Source organism: Suncus etruscus, chromosome 11 (assembly GCF_024139225.1).
Source record: "Suncus etruscus isolate mSunEtr1 chromosome 11, mSunEtr1.pri.cur, whole genome shotgun sequence".
Taxonomy (NCBI): domain Eukaryota; kingdom Metazoa; phylum Chordata; class Mammalia; order Eulipotyphla; family Soricidae; genus Suncus; species Suncus etruscus.
The window spans coordinates 75,189,244-75,204,790 of NC_064858.1; the positions used below are offsets into that span (position 1 = coordinate 75,189,244).

General features: G+C 45.0%; 1 protein-coding gene and 2 non-coding genes across 3 annotated transcripts in view; 1 reads left to right on the forward strand and 2 right to left on the reverse strand.

Annotated features, from left to right (window-relative positions):
• LOC126022108 (tubulin alpha-1C chain-like) overlaps positions 1-13,867 on the forward strand; it is a 36,777-nt gene extending 22,910 nt beyond the window's left edge. The window contains exons 2-5 of the mRNA XM_049782959.1: positions 4,371-4,465; positions 9,341-9,563; positions 9,702-9,850; positions 12,893-13,867. Of these exons, the coding sequence (XP_049638916.1) occupies positions 4,371-4,465; positions 9,341-9,563; positions 9,702-9,850; positions 12,893-13,867 (1,442 nt within the window). The remainder of the gene's footprint in view (positions 1-4,370; positions 4,466-9,340; positions 9,564-9,701; positions 9,851-12,892) is intronic.
• LOC126023481 (U6 spliceosomal RNA) lies at positions 7,870-7,976 on the reverse strand. Its single transcript, XR_007500601.1, has one exon. It is a non-coding gene; the product is annotated as a U6 spliceosomal RNA (small nuclear RNA).
• LOC126023319 (U2 spliceosomal RNA) lies at positions 9,079-9,267 on the reverse strand. Its single transcript, XR_007500485.1, has one exon. It is a non-coding gene; the product is annotated as a U2 spliceosomal RNA (small nuclear RNA).
• Positions 13,868-15,547: the final 1,680 nt, after the last annotated feature.

A 15,547-nucleotide genomic window follows, 5' to 3' on the forward strand; every position in this document is an offset into this window, starting at 1 on the left:
ATTATTTTGGGCCTGGAAAGATAGCACAGCGGCATTTGCCTTGCAAGCAGCCAATCCAGGACCAAAGGTGGTTGGTTTGAATCCCTGTGTCCCATGTGGTCCCCCATGCCTGCCAGGAGCTATTTCTGAGCAGACAGCCAGGAGTAACCCCTGAGCGCTGCTGAGTGTGACCCCCCAAAAAACAAAAAACAAAAAACAAAAAAACAAAACAAAACAAAAAAAACCACAAAAAAACCCCATTATTTTCCCATAAAAATTAATATAAATTAGGATTGGAGATATAGTACAGTGGGTACTGTATCCCAAATCCCATTATGGTCTCCCAAGCACTAGCAGGAGTAATACTGGAGTTCAGACTCAGGTGTAAGATCTGAGCAGAGTCAGGGCTTGCCCCAAAACAAAAACAAAAATTAATGTACTGAGCCAAAGAGATAGTACAGTGGGTAGAGCACTTGTTATACACACTGCCAACCTAGATTTACTATCTGGCACCATGTACAGTACCCCAAGCATCATCAAGAATGATCCTGAGCAAAGTCCTAAGCATTACAGGGGTGTAGCCCTCCCCCCTCAAAAAATCAAAACAAAAAAATGATAATGTATCACCTAGAAGATAATGTCCTGATAATCTGAATTCACAATGGGTAAAAGAAAGAAAAATAAACCTATCACTTAGATGTAAAATAAGGAGTGAACTCATGGTTGAGCGTATGCTTTGCATGAAGAAGTCCCAGTTAGGTCCCCTGAGTACATAGCGGGAACCTCTGAGTGCAGAGTCAAGAGTACCTCCGAGTACTAGGTGTGATTCCAAATCCAAAATAATTTAAAGGGAGAGAATGTGAGCTTCTCTAGTGAAGTAAAAGAAAGCAATTTCAGGGGTTATATGGTGCTCACACATCTTTATTTGCAGCGCTAGAACTCACATCTGGCTAGAGTGCTCTGAAGATCAAAAAGGGCTACAGCTGGGGCAGGGCAGACAGCAGAGCCCCAAGACTGGGCAGTGCACATGGGTAGGACCCCTGCAGTAGGCATGTGGGTAGCATGTCTGTAGTATCCAAGGTCTAATTCATGGCTTCAAACTTGCAAAGCAGGTGATTTTAGTACTGAGCTATTCCTTGGGGCCCCTATTAGCTCATTTTATCTTTACAATTATGTATCCACCTATGGGAAATATTATCCTGATTTAATAAGACAGGAGATTTATTGAGATTAAGAAATTTGCTCCAGGGCCCGGAGAGATAGCACAGCGGCGTTTGCCTTGCAAGCAGCCGATCCAGGACCAAAGGTGGTTGGTTCGAATCCCGGTGTCCCATATGGTCCCCCGTGCCTGCCAGGAGCTATTTCTGAGCAGTCAGCCAGGAGTAACCCCGGAGCACTGCCGGGTGTGGTCCAAAACCAAAAAAAAAAAAAAAGAAAAAAAAAAGAAATTGCTCTGGGGCCGGTGAGGTGGCGCTAGAGGTAAGGTGTCTGCCTTGCAAGCGCTAGCCAAGGAAGGACCGTGGTTTGATCCCCCAGTGTCCCATATGGTCCCCCCAAGCCAGGGGCAATTTCTGAGCACTTAGCCAGGAGTAACCTCTGAGCATCAAATGGGTGTGGCCCCCCAAAAACAATAACAAACAAACAAACAAAAAAAAGAAATTTGCTCCAAGACCAACTGCTAGAAAACCAAAAGAACTAGTATAGTATTCAAACTAAAGTTAAAACCTCTTACAAAAGGCAGTCTCTCAGGATTTATCTGCTCAAATATGAGGTGATAGGATACAAGAAAATAAAATAAAGACATTTTGCTAATGAATAATATAAAATTAGAATCTAAGACCAAAATACCTATTTCTTTCTCTTTGTGGGGAGGGAGTTGGGTCACATCCAGTGTTACTCAGAGTTTACTCCTGACTCTGCACACAGGGATTATTCCTGGAGTGTTGTAGTTGGAGACATCCAAGAAATAAATAAGTTTAGCTAAAGTTGATAGTCCGTAAAGTGGTGGAAAGAGATGATTTAAGGACTCTTAATTTGAATTACCTGAACGCAGGCATCAAGGAAGAAAGTTAGGTCTTGTATTCACTTTTGTCTGCCATCTCTCCCGGAAGAAGGCAATCCGCAGAGACTTTGCCCTAGCTTCTTCCATTCTCACACACCCTTTGAGAGGTAAAAACCCATTTAGGCTTGATTGTCATTAGGTAGGTATCTGCCCTTCCCTGTTACTGTCCCTGAACAATAAACACTGCACATGATGGATAGTCAGGATGCTCAGTCCACAAGGCTGAGCACCCCCGGACTCATGCTTGTTTCTCTTATGTCTGTCTTTCTTTTCTTAATCCTTGTGGTACCCCTGCTTCAGGCCCGATCATTTAGGACTGAACTCCAGCCCTGGAGGATTCTGGGGACCATATAGGGTGTCAAAATTGAACCCAGGTTGGCTGCTTGTAAAGCAAGTATTCTACTACTCATTGTACTGTAACCCTGACTAAAATGTCTCTTTCTCTCTTTCTCTCTCTCCTCTCCTCTCTTCCTCTCCCCTCCCCTCCCCTTCCCTTCCCTTCCTTTTGTGTGAAGAAAGATAGTTTTTGGTTTTTGGGCCACACCTGGTATGCTCAGGTGTTACTTCTGGCTATGCACTCAGAAATCACCCCCTGACTTGGAGGGACCATATGGGATGCAGGGGGATAGAACCGTGGTCCATCCTAGGCTACTAATGCGGCTACTAACGCGTGCAAGGCAGACACGCCCTGCGCCACCACTCTGGCTCACCAATCTCGACATTTTGTACCTGATGATGGCAAACTTAGGTCTCACTCATTTAGACTAAATACTCTGAATTTTCCCAGGTAAACCTTTCCCACATAGGTGAACCTTTAGAAACGATCCACCCATCCCTCTTTTTGTTGTTTGAGGTCCACATCACAGGGTATTTAGGGTTACTCCTGACCAGTTTACTCAGGCCTCACTCCCAGTGGTACTCAGGGGATCATGCAGTGCCAGGGATCAAAACTATGCCTTCTGCATGCAAACCGTGAGTACTAGTCCTTTAGGCTATCTCTCTAGGCATTGCCGTCCACCCCACAGCAAATCTGATTATCTTTAGGTTCTATCTTTAGAATAGAGTGTATGATTGGCATGATGAGTACCAGATGTTTGTAGGATTGTGGCTCTTTATTTTACAGCTCACACAGGCACATAGAATCTTTGGCAGCAGCAGTAACAGTTCATCATGGCAATGTCCATGACCACAACAGCTCCACCACCTAGCCCGTAATAACATGACCTTAGCATAACTCAGCCTGCTTGGTTACTTACACCTTATGAAAATGAAGGTGTGTGGAATCGGCCAATCAAATGCATGTCATGTGCAAATAAGGTTTGTAAAAACAGCAGATCTGATGGCATATAGAAATAGGAACCAATCATAAGTCTTCCTCCAATGGCCTTTCTTTCCTTCCTTCCTCTGTATCACCCTTGTTTTTGGAATGTAATGAACCGCAATCACCTCCTGCCATTTCCTCTGCTTCATCATCTCAAAGATGTACTGATATAATGAGATAGGATCTTTAGTTTTTTGGTGGGGGTGTCATACCTGGCAATGCTCAAGGGTAACTCCTGGCTCTATACTCAGGAATTATTATTCCTGGAAGTGCTCAGGAGACCATAGGGATGCTGAGGATTGAACCCTGGTCTGGCTATGTGCAAGGTAAGTGCTCTACCCGCTGTACCATTAGATATGTATGACTTTTTGTTTTTTGTTTTAGGGTCATACCCGGAGGCGCTCAAGGGCTACTCCTGGCTCTGCACTCCTGGTTGTCTCAGGGAAATCTGAGGGATGCTTGGGGTCGAACCGGGTCAGCCACTGCAAGGCAAATGCCCGACCAGCTCTGCTAATGCTTTGGCCTCTATCAGATGTGATTTTAAATGGCTTTCTGCCTGGTCAAAGACGCAGTTTAGTGCCTCGCATGTGTAACACCTGCGGGCCCTTGGGGCGGGGCGGGGGTGGTGGTTCAGGATGGGTATATAGGGGCCCTTGGGGTGGCCTGCATTCACTACCTCTTCTCCGGACTCCTTGCCAGTCTCTAGTGGGAGATATCCGACGCCGACCCCTCGACTTCTCCAGTCCCACGAAACCCACAACCCCTCATCATGGTGAATGGGGCCCTCAGGGGTGCGGGGGGGGGGGAGTTTGTAGCCCTTGGGGAGGGTGCAGGACCTGGATGCAGAGGCCTCCAGACGTCTGTGGCTGGACCCCGAAAGCTGCGTGGTCCAGGCAGACGCCTCGAATTGGACTCTAGGGGAGCTGCTGTCGGTGGGGCCGGAGAAACTTCCTGAGCTTTAAGAGTTAGTCGCTGGGGCCTGGAGCTGGAGCCCTCAACTGTTCCCAGACGGTGGAGATAAGGGGATCCTGGACTCTATTTCTCGCTGCGCTCCCGATGACGCACCCCGCAACCCGCGCTTTCTGGGCTCCCTCCCCACCCAGGTGGCTGTGGAATCACCTGGGGAAGATAGGGAGCTCCAGTAGCATCTGGCCACCCGGGGAATGAAGGTGGTTCTTGGGAGTGCCTTCCACGAATGGAGGCTATTGTGGAATACTGCATTTTAAGTTTTTGTTTTTTGTTTTTTTTTGGTTTTTGGATCACACCCGGCAGTGCTCAGGGGTTACTCCTGGCTCTACGCTCACAAATCGCTCCTGGCAGGCTCAGGGGACCATATGGGACACCGGGATTCGAACCACTGACCTTCTGCATGAGAGGCAAACGCCTTACCTCCATGCTACATCTCCAGCCCCTGCATTTTAAGTTTTAATGTGAGAAGTCTCTGCTCCTGAAACTTTGAAACTTTGCAATTCACTGAAGCAGGCCTTAAAGCCTATTAAAAGGATGTTTTATTTAAAAGGCCAGAGTAAACTTCTGCTGACACTGTGCTCTTTTGTTTAGAGACTTGAAATTGCACACAGCTTGAGTATTTTATATGCCATTTATATACAAGTATTGGAAACTGCCTTTTAGAGAAGTCAGTGTTTTAAAAAAAAGAAATTTGTGTCAAAGTCTGGAAATAGTAACCTTTTGGAAAGGCTGTTAAAGTGAATAATTAGCCCGTGACCCTCACACAACCAGCTGACTAACAACTTCAATGCTTTAATCCCAAGACCAAAAGATTCCTGGAAAAATGAGGGAGAGAGTGACAAGGCTGTTGGAAGGCAACAAACAGCAAGCCTCTCTAGCTTAACTGTGCTTTTCTTTTTACTAGACACAGTTGCCTTGTGTTTAAAGGGATTCTAGTGATGGACACCTCACCTGTTTAGTAGCTCGGTATAGTGAAAGGCAAAATGGGGCCTGAGCTGGTCACATGCTTGCATGCTTGCCTGGCAGGCAGCCAACTCTGGTTCCATTCCCAGTCCATTCCCAGTACTACCCTGAGCATGACCTGGTATGGCCTAAAACAGTGGAGGGCAAAACCATAGCCAGTCTAAATGAGAAAGCAATTTCAATTGGTGCACAATTATGTTTTGGGGTTTCAAAGAGTAGACTGAGTGTCTCAGACATTCATATTCCTTCTAACTCTGGGGCTGTGAAATTTCCAAAGTCCAGTGAAAGGTAAAGATGATGCAATGGTCAATAGTCCTGGGTTCATTCGAGCTAACTTGTCCCTCCACAGCCTGACACAGTTTGCAGATGAGGTCAGCTGACCTTGATTGTTTTAATAAGGAGTATGGGGGGGAAGGAGGGAATCATAAATCAAATGCTGTGGCTTCGGGTTTTATTGGGTTATGGAATTAGGCCCTTTCAGATCTTCGCTGGTATTAAATCTTGCTACCTTCCCATTGAGTTCTAAAATTTTTTGAAACTTTCTTAGGGGGAGTGAAATGGGAGATATTTGATACTTTTAAGACTGCCCACCTCGGGGCCAGAATGGAGGTAAAGCGTTTGCCTTGCATGCAGAAGGTCGGTGGTTGGAGTCCCGGCATCCTATATGGTCCCCCAAGCCTGCCAGGAGCAATTTCTGAGCATAGATAGAGCCAGGAGTAACCCCTGAGTGCTGCCGGGTGTGACCCAAAAAAACCAAAAAAAGAAAAAAAGTTCATTTCAACATAGTTTTTCTGACTTAATCTGAAATACAGTAAAAAAGCAAATTATATACTCTTTGTTTTGTTTGCCTAAGCAGGAATGTGTTTGGCAACTTAAAAAAATTACCTTGTAAGAAGCCAGAGCAATATCACAGCTGGTAGTTTGTAGGGCCTTTGCATCACTTGGGCTCACCCCAGCATCTCATATGGTCCCACAAGACTGCAAGGAATAATTTGAGTGCAGAGCCAAGAGTAAACCCCTGAGTAAACCCAATAAACCACTGAGTGTGGCCCCAAACCCAAAAAATAAAATAAAATAAAATAAAATAAAATGTCCTTGAAGTTCCAGAGTGCAATAGCATAGCTGGTAAGGTTTTTGCTTTGAACCTCTGGCATCCATTATGGTCCCCTAAACCTGCCAGGAGTGATTTTTGAGCACAGAGCCTGGAGTCACCTATGACTGATGATGTGGCTCCTCCCCCCAAGATAAAAAAAACCTTGATAAGCATGGCAAAGTTTTCACAGTATCATTACAGTCTTGAAGCCTAAAAAGGTGTGCCCTTTCTCCTTCCCTCCATGGTTAAATTGTTAGTAAATTCTTGGCATTTGGAGGTTTGAACATGCCTTTCCTTCCTTACCCATATCTGTTATTACTTTTTTTCCTGAAACCTGAGAGACACTACAGAGGCTAAGGCACTGGGGCTTGCTTGCAGTAGATCCCTGCCACCTCATGTAGTCCTACAGCTATCTGCTGCTTTTCTAGCATTTTCTCCAGAGTCAGAGCTGTATTTTCTGGTTTAAGCTTGTTTTAAAAGGTTGATGGAGAAGCTCTAGTCTTTTGGGGGTTTTCCCTGTTTTGGGGTCACACACCCTCTAGCAATTCTGGGGGGGTTACTCCTGGGACATCTGGGGTAAACCTGGATTAATCACATGCAAAGCAAACTCTTCTATCTCTCCCACCCCAGAAGCTTTAGTCTTGAAAATAAAAATCAAAGTGGGATCTGACCATCTCAGTAGTTTTCTAATCACAATGTTGTGTGAATCAGACCTGGAGCGGGGGGAATTCTGCCTGTGATTAGGTAGTCAGCTGGCCAGTTTCTCCACCTTTTTTTGGTGGAGGGGTCCTATACCCATTGGTGCTCAGCATCTGGTCTGCACCCTTGTGAGGTTGGGGAGTATATGGGATGCTGAGGATTAAACCTGGGTTAGCTGTATGTGAGGCAAATACCCTACTAGCTACAGACCCCTCTTTCACTCTTTTTGAACACATTTTATAAAATTTGGGATTTGTAGAGAGCAGTTTGTCATCCAAAAGTGCTAGTATTCTGACCTTGAATTTTTTTATTTTTTTATTTTTTTTTTGGTTTTTGGGTCACACCTGGCGGTGCTCAGGGGTTACTCCTGGCTGTCTGCTCAGAAATAGCTCCTGGCAGGCACGGGGGACCATATGGGACACCGGGATTCGAACCAACCACCTTGGGTCCTGGATCGGCTGCTTGCAAGGCAAACGCCGCTGTGCTATCTCTCCTGGCCCGACCTTGAATATTTAATATGGCCACATAATCTAGATTTGATCTCTAGTGTTGACTAGTTAATCGTTATTAACATATCTTTGGTTTTCAAATACATTTTTTTTTGGTTTTATTTTTTTGGATCACACCCGGCAGTGCTTAGGAGTCATTCCTGGCTCCATGCTCAGAAATCATTCCTGACAGGCTCGGGGACCATATGGGATGCCGGGATTCAAACCACCGTCCTGCATGAAAGGCAAACGCCTTACCTCCATGCTATCTCTCCGGCCCCTCAAATACATTTTTTAAAATATGGAACACTTCATGAATTTGTGTGACATCCTTGCACAGGGGTCATGCTAATCTTCTCTGTATCGTTCCAATTTTAGTATATGTGCTGCCAAAGCGAGCACTCAAATACACTGTTATAATTTTTATTGTGATCAAAGTGAGTTACAAATCTTTCACAGTAATATTTAAGGTACATAGTGACAAAGAATTAAGGCCTTTTCCACCACCAGTGTTGTCCTCCCTCCACCCCTGTTCCCAGCATGCATCCCATACCTCCCCTCTTTGCCCCTTGGACTGCAAGTGTAAGAGGTTTCCTTTGTGTATAGCTTGATGTAGATTGGGTATCAATTCTGGTGTCATTGACTTTGAGTTTGGTGCTTAAGTCTGATCATTTTTTATTTCCACTCAATGTTCATATGACTGGTTGTTCCTGGTACCATCCATTCAAATACATTTTTAAAAAACATTTTATTGGGGCCTGAGAGATAGCATGGAAGTAGGGCATTTGCCTTGCATGCAGAAGGATGGTGGTTCAAATCCTGGCATCCCATATGGTCCCCTGAGCCTGCCAGGAGTGATTTCTGAGTGCAGAGCCAGGAGTAACTCCTGAGTGCTGCTGGGTGTGACCCAAAAACCAAAAACAAACAAACAAACAAACAAAAAAACACTTTATTTAGGTTTTGGAGCCACACTCAGCAGCGCTCAGGGGTTACTCCTGGCTCTGCACTCAGAAATCACCCTGGCAGACTTGGGGATCATGTGGGATTCCGGGAAATCCAACCCAAGTCTATGCCAGGTCGGCCTCGCTCAAGGCAAACACCCTACCCACCATGCCAATACTCCAGCTCCCCAAATACATTTTGTTAATTAGCCTTCAACCAGAGCTTTTTTTTTTTTTTTTTTTTTTTTTTTTTTTTTTTTTTTTTTTTTTTTTGCCACACTTGGGGACAATTAGGGCTCACTCCTGGCCTATTCCTGGTTCTGTGCTTAGGAACTATTCCTGGAGGGTTCTGGGGACCATATGGGATGCCCAGGATCAAACCCTGCTCAGCCTCTTGCAAGGCAAACAGCCTCCCCGCTGTGCTATTGCTCTGGCCACCCAACTAAGTCTTTTACTTGTGAGATAGTCCCAGGCTACAGAAAGGTGGAAGTTAGTCATTATGCGTGAATCATTTCTTTTTTTTTTTTTTTCTTTTTTTTTTAAACAAGTTTATTTCCCCGAGGTGGGGGTGCACCGTTCCCGGAAGTACTGCAATACCGGGTCGATGCAGAGCGGACGGAGCAAGCTCCTCTTCCGACTCACAGCTCCAAAAATCCATTTAATATATTGTCCTCGGATAGAGGACGTATCAGATATTAAACTGATAAGAACAGATACTACACATGATCTTAGCCAAAAGGCTGAGAAGCGATGCGTGAATCATTTCTAAGTGTCCTACCTAACGCTACTGTATTCTGACATTTGTCCCCTTGTTTCTTCCCCCAGCGTGAGTGCATCTCCATCCACGTTGGCCAGGCTGGTGTCCAGATCGGCAATGCCTGCTGGGAGCTCTACTGCCTGGAACACGGCATCCAGCCTGATGGCCAGATGCTCAGCGACAAGACCATCAGGGGAGGAAATGACTCCTTCAACACCTTCTTCCGTGAAACCGGCACTGGCAAATATGTGCCCAGGACTGTATTTGTAGACCTGGAACCCATAGTCATTGGTGAGTGACCTCAGTGAGAAGCCCACGGTGGGTGGCCGGTAGACAGGAGTGTGTCACAGGGACTTCATGGGCATCTGTGCTTGAGCAGGATGGTGCAGATCATTTCTGATGGAGGACTGCTTGATTTTGCTTTTCCAGATGAAATTCGCACTGGCACCTACTGCCAGCTCTTCCACCCTGAGCAGCTCATCACAGGCAAGGAAGATGCTGCCAATAACTATGCTCGTGGGCACTACACTATTGGCAAGGAGATCATTGACCCTGTCTTGGACCAAATTCGTAAACTAGTGAGTAAACAATCTATTGATTAAAATAGATTCGGGTTTTTTTTGTTGCTGTTGTTGTTGTTTGGTTTTTGGTTTTTGGGTCACACCCAGTAGCGCTCAGAGGTTACTTCTGGCTCTACGCTCAGAAATCGCTCCTGGCAGGCTCAGGGGGACCATATGGGATGCCGGGATTCAAACCACCAACCTTCTGCATGCAAGGCGAATGTCTTACCTCCTTGCTATCTCTCCAGCCCCAAAATAAATTCTTTAATTGAATTACAGTTATAAAGTTGTTTGTGATTTTAGTCATACAATGACTACCCTCACCAATGCACATTTCTTATCGCCAATGTCCCCAGTTTCCTTCCTACCCTCCCTTGCATGTCTGCCTCTGTGGCAGACATTTCCCTAACACACTCACATACACACACACTGTGGTTTGCAGTATTGCTACTAAGGGGTATCATGCATATCACTTAATCTCTGTTCAGCACCCAGTTCTTGTCCTAGTGATCATTTCCAACTATCATTGTCATAGTGGTCCCTTCTCTTTCCTAACTATAATCCCCTGCTCTTTGCGGCAAGCTTCCTATCATGGACTGGTCCTCCTGGCCCTCAACTCTATTCTCTCTGGATATTATTACCACACCATCCTTTTTATATCTCACAAATGAGTGATCATTCTATGTCTATCCCTCTCCCTCTGACTGATTGCACTTAGCATAAGACTCCATATCCATCATGTATAAGCAAATTTTATGACTTCATTTTTCCTAACAGCTGCATAGTATTCCATTGTGTAGTTGTACAAGTTTATCTACTTATCTGTTCTTGGGCCACGTGGGTATCTAGATTCAGGTTATTGTGAATAGTGCTGCAGTGTAGTGTATATAGTAGTATGGAGGGTTTTTCTGCATTATAAAACACTATTTTAAAATGAGGGGAGAGTGTTGAGTTGTGTTTTTGTTTCTTGGGGGGAATATTTTTTTGGTCACACTTATTGGCTGACTCTGCAATCAGGAATTAACTCCTGGAGATACTCAGGGAACCAGAAAATAATTTTTCATTTCAGCTTCATAACCTGAATAAGTTGATGTGTGCTCAATTTGTACTCACTGGTTGCACACCTAGAAGTGCTCAGGGGTTACTCCTGGTGGGCTCTGGGAATTATATGGGATTCTGGGAATCTCGAGTTGTACCTGCTATACTATTCCCTGTTACCAATTTTTGATGTGACTCAGGCATTTAGTTACTAAATTAGTAAGCTGGAAAGTTTGGAAAAAATGTTTTTTGTTTTTGTTATTGGGTTATACCCGGCAGCGCTCAGGGGTTACCCCTGGCTCTATGCTCAGAAATTGCTCCTGGCAGGCTTGGGGGACCATATGGGATGCCGGGATTCAAACCACCATCTTTCTGCATGCAAGGCAAACACCTTACCTCCATGCTATCTCTCTGGCCCCGGAAAAAATTTTTTTTAATTTTGTCTTGGAGCCACTTCTGGAGATGCTCAGGGCTTCTGGTGGTCTTAGGAGATCATACAGAAGTCTAGGGATCAAACCCAGGTTGACCACATGCAAGGCAAGCACCCTACCTGTCATGCTGCTACACTGTCTCTAGCCCCTGAGCACATTTTACCTGTGGGAAGCTGGTGTGTGACCTCAAGCACTCACATTGTACCCTGACTCTGAGCAAGTAGCTATTCCTGATCCTCCCTCTCCCCAAAATAAAAACTATGTTTGGTTGGATTATTTAAATTAAGAGCCTTGCAATCAGATGGCTCTTTGCTCCTTAGGTAGGTGAGTTAATAAGCATTTACCAAATACTAAGAATTAAAGGACCTGGATTGACTAGCAAGGTATTACAATCATTTTGTAGTCATAGCTGGTCTACTCGAAAATAATGGCCTTCTTTCACAGCTTCATACTTTTGCAAATGTCTTACCGCTGATCAGAGAGATATTAGTGGATGAGATACCTGTATGCCATGCATATGCTCAAACCAGGTTTGATCCCTGGCACCACATATCCCCCAAGCTCTATCAAGTGTGATCCCTGAGGGCAGAACCAGCCCTGAGCAATGTGGGGTGTGTGTCCCCTGACAAAAAAAAAAAGGGCTTGCAGCTGTTTTGATGACGTTTTCTATGTCTTTGGGGTTAAACTTTAGTTTTTAGAAATTAAGGTCTACCTTTAGTGACAAATAATTCTATTAATTATTTGCTCACTGAGAGTCTTGTAACTTCCAGAATATTACCTTGATGTTAGGTTCACATGAGCTCATTTTATGTTTTGGGGCACATCCTGTAGTGCTTAAAACATTGAGCTCTCTCTTTGGCCCCCATTAAATTATGATCTGTTGGCTAGAGAAAAGCAAAAAACGTGAGCATATTGTTTTTTGACTTTTGGGCCATACTCAGTGATGCTCAGGTGTTACTTTACTCAGGAATCACTCCTGGTGGTGCTCCAGAAACCATTTGGGATGCCAAGGATTGAATCCAGGTTGGCCGCAGGCGAGACAAATGCCCTACCTGCTATAGTATTGATCTGGCACCATGAGCACCTTTTTGTTGTTATGGGGCCATACCCAGCTATGCTCAGGGGTTATTCCTGGCAGGCTCAAGGGACCATATGAAGTGCCAAGATCAAATCCGAGTAGGCTTTCTGCAAGGCCACTGTAATAGCTCCCTACCCCCAAACATGAGCACTTTTGAGAAATGATTAACACAAATTACTATTTGTAGGGGCCGGAGTGATAGCACACGGTAAGGCGTTTGCCTTGCACATGGCCAACACAGGATGAACCCCTTTTCGAATCCCAGCATCTCATACGGTCCCCTCAGCCTGCCAGGAGCGACTTCTGAGCACAGAGCCAGGAGTAACTCCTGATCTCCGCTGGCTGTGACCCCAAAACAAAAACAAAACAAAACAAATTACTATTTGTAAAGTGTTCTATAGGGCCTGGGTCTTTTTAAAAACATGGGTCAGTGAAATGGATCCTGCTAATTCATTGCTACTTTCACTGTGAATTCACCGCAGCTTTCACAGAGTTAATACTTTTCTTTTACAGGCTGACCAATGCACAGGTCTTCAGGGCTTCTTGGTGTTCCGCAGCTTTGGTGGGGGAACCGGTTCTGGGTTCACTTCCCTGCTGATGGAACGTCTCTCTGTCGATTATGGCAAGATGTCCAAGCTCGAGTTCTCCGTATACCCGTCCCCCAAGGTTTCCACTGCTGTGGTTGAGCCCTACAACTCCATCCTCACCACCCACACCACTCTGGAGCACTCTCATTGTGCCTTCATGGTGGACAATGAGGCCATCTTTGACATATGTTGTAGGAATCTTGATATTGAGCGCCCGACCTACAAGCACCTGAACCGCCTTATTAGCCAGGTTGTGTCCTCCATCACCGCTTCTCTCCGATTTGATGGCGCCCTGAATGTTGACCTGACAGAATTCCAGACCAACCTGGTGCCCTACCCCCGAATTCATTTCCCCCTGGCCACATATGCCCCTGTCATCTCTGCTGAGAAAGCCTACCATGAGCAGCTTTCTGTTGCAGAGATCACCAATGCATGCTTTGAGCCAGCCAACCAGATGGTGAAATGCGACCCTCGCCATGGTAAATACATGGCTTGTTGCCTGTTATATCGTGGTGACGTGGTCCCCAAAGATGTCAATGCTGCCATTGCCACCATCAAGACCAAGCGCAGCATCCAGTTTGTGGACTGGTGTCCCACTGGCTTCAAGGTTGGTATTAATTACCAGCCTCCCACTGTGGTTCCTGGTGGGAACCTGGCCAAGGTCCAGCGAGCTGTGTGCATGCTGAGCAACACCACAGCCATTGCTGAGGCCTGGGCTCGCCTGAACCACAAGTTTGATCTGATGTATGCCAAGCGTGCCTTTATTCACTGGTATGTGGGTGAGGGCATGGAGGAGGGAGAGTTCTCCGAAGCCCGTGAGGACATGGCTGCCCTTGAGAAGGATTACGAAGAGGTTGGAGCAGACAGTGCTGATGGGGAGGATGAAGATGAAGAATATTAATCTGTCTTCCAATTTTACATTCATGTTTTGAATTATCTTTTGTTGTCTACTAATACTTAACTGTTAATAAAGTGTGGTTTTAATTGCTTGAAGTGTCAAGTTGGTTTATTCTTTTTTTTGTGGTTTTTTTTTTTTGTGGTTTTTTTTTTTTTTTTTTTTGGGTCACACCCGGCAGTGCTCAGGGGTTATTCCTGGCTCCAGGCTCAGAAATTGCTCCTGGCAGGCATGGGGGACCATATGGGACGCCGGGATTCGAACCAATGACCTCCTGCATGAAAGGCAAACGCCTTACCTCCATGCTATCTCTCCAACCCCAAGTTGGTTTATTCTATATCCTAATAAATGCTTCTTGGAGATAGAGGAAACTGGAATCTAGATCTCAAGTGGGCCTTCTAATACCATATTCAATAAGTTCCCAACTGATCTGCTACAACATGATGGTGTTTGGGGGCTAAATAATAGCCAGTGTAAAGGTGAAACTGAAATTTCAAATCAAGCTAGGTTTCTAGAGCTGTTGCTATTATTTAATCAAAGTTAGTGGATGGCTTTATTTTTTTTTTCCTTTTTTAAAATATTTTTCTTTGGGGCCGGCGAGGTGGTGCTAGAGGTAAGGTGTCTGCCTTGCAAGCACTAGCCAAGGAAGGACCATGGTTCGATCCCCCAGGGTCCCGTATGGTCCCCCCAAGCCAGGGGCAATTTCTGAGTGCTTAGCCAGGAGTAACCCCTGAGCATCAAACATGTGTGGCCCGAAACACGAAAAAAATTTTTTTTCTTTTTAAATAATATCTTTAAGCACCATGATAACAAACATGATTGTAGTTGGGTTTCAGTCATAAAAAGAACATCCCCTTCACTAGTGCAACGTTCCCACCAACAATGTCCTCAACTCCCTCTTCCCCCACCCTCTGCCTGCATTCTACTTTTCTCACTCATTAACATTGTCATAATAGTTGTTAGTGTAGTTATTTTTGTAACTGCATTCACCATTCATTGAGGTGGGCTTCATATCATGACTTGGTCCTTCCAGCCCTCATCTATATTATCTCTGGGTATTATTACAATAATGTCTTTCATTTTTTTTAAAACCCATAGATAAATGAGACCATTCTGTCTGTCTCTCCCTCTGACTTATTTCACTCAGCGTAATAGTTTCCATGTCCATCCATGTATAGGAAAATTTCATGACTTCATTTTTCCTCATGGCTGTATATTTCCACAGTTTCTTTAGCCATTCATCTGTTTTTGGGCACCTGTGTTGTTTCTGGCTATTGTAAATAGCGCTGCAGTGAATATAGGTGTGCAGAAGGCATTTTTGTATTCTGTTCTTGCGTTTCTAGGGTATATCCCTAGGAGTGGTATAGCTGGGTCATATGGGAGCTCAATTTCCATTTCTTTTTTTGAGGAATCTCCCTATTGTTTTCCAGAAAGGCTGGACTAGATAACATTACTACCAGCAGTGAATGAGAGTTCCTTTGTCCCCACATCCCCGCCAGCACTGATTGTTTTTGTTCTTTGTGATGTGTGCTGTTCTCTGTGGCTTGAGATGGTACCTCAATTGTTGTTTTGATTTGCTTCTCCTTGAGGATTAGTGATGTGGAGCATTTTTTGTTTGGTTGGTTTTTTTTGTTTACACCCGGCGGTGCTCAGGGGTTACTCCTGGCTCTGTGCTCAGAAATCCCT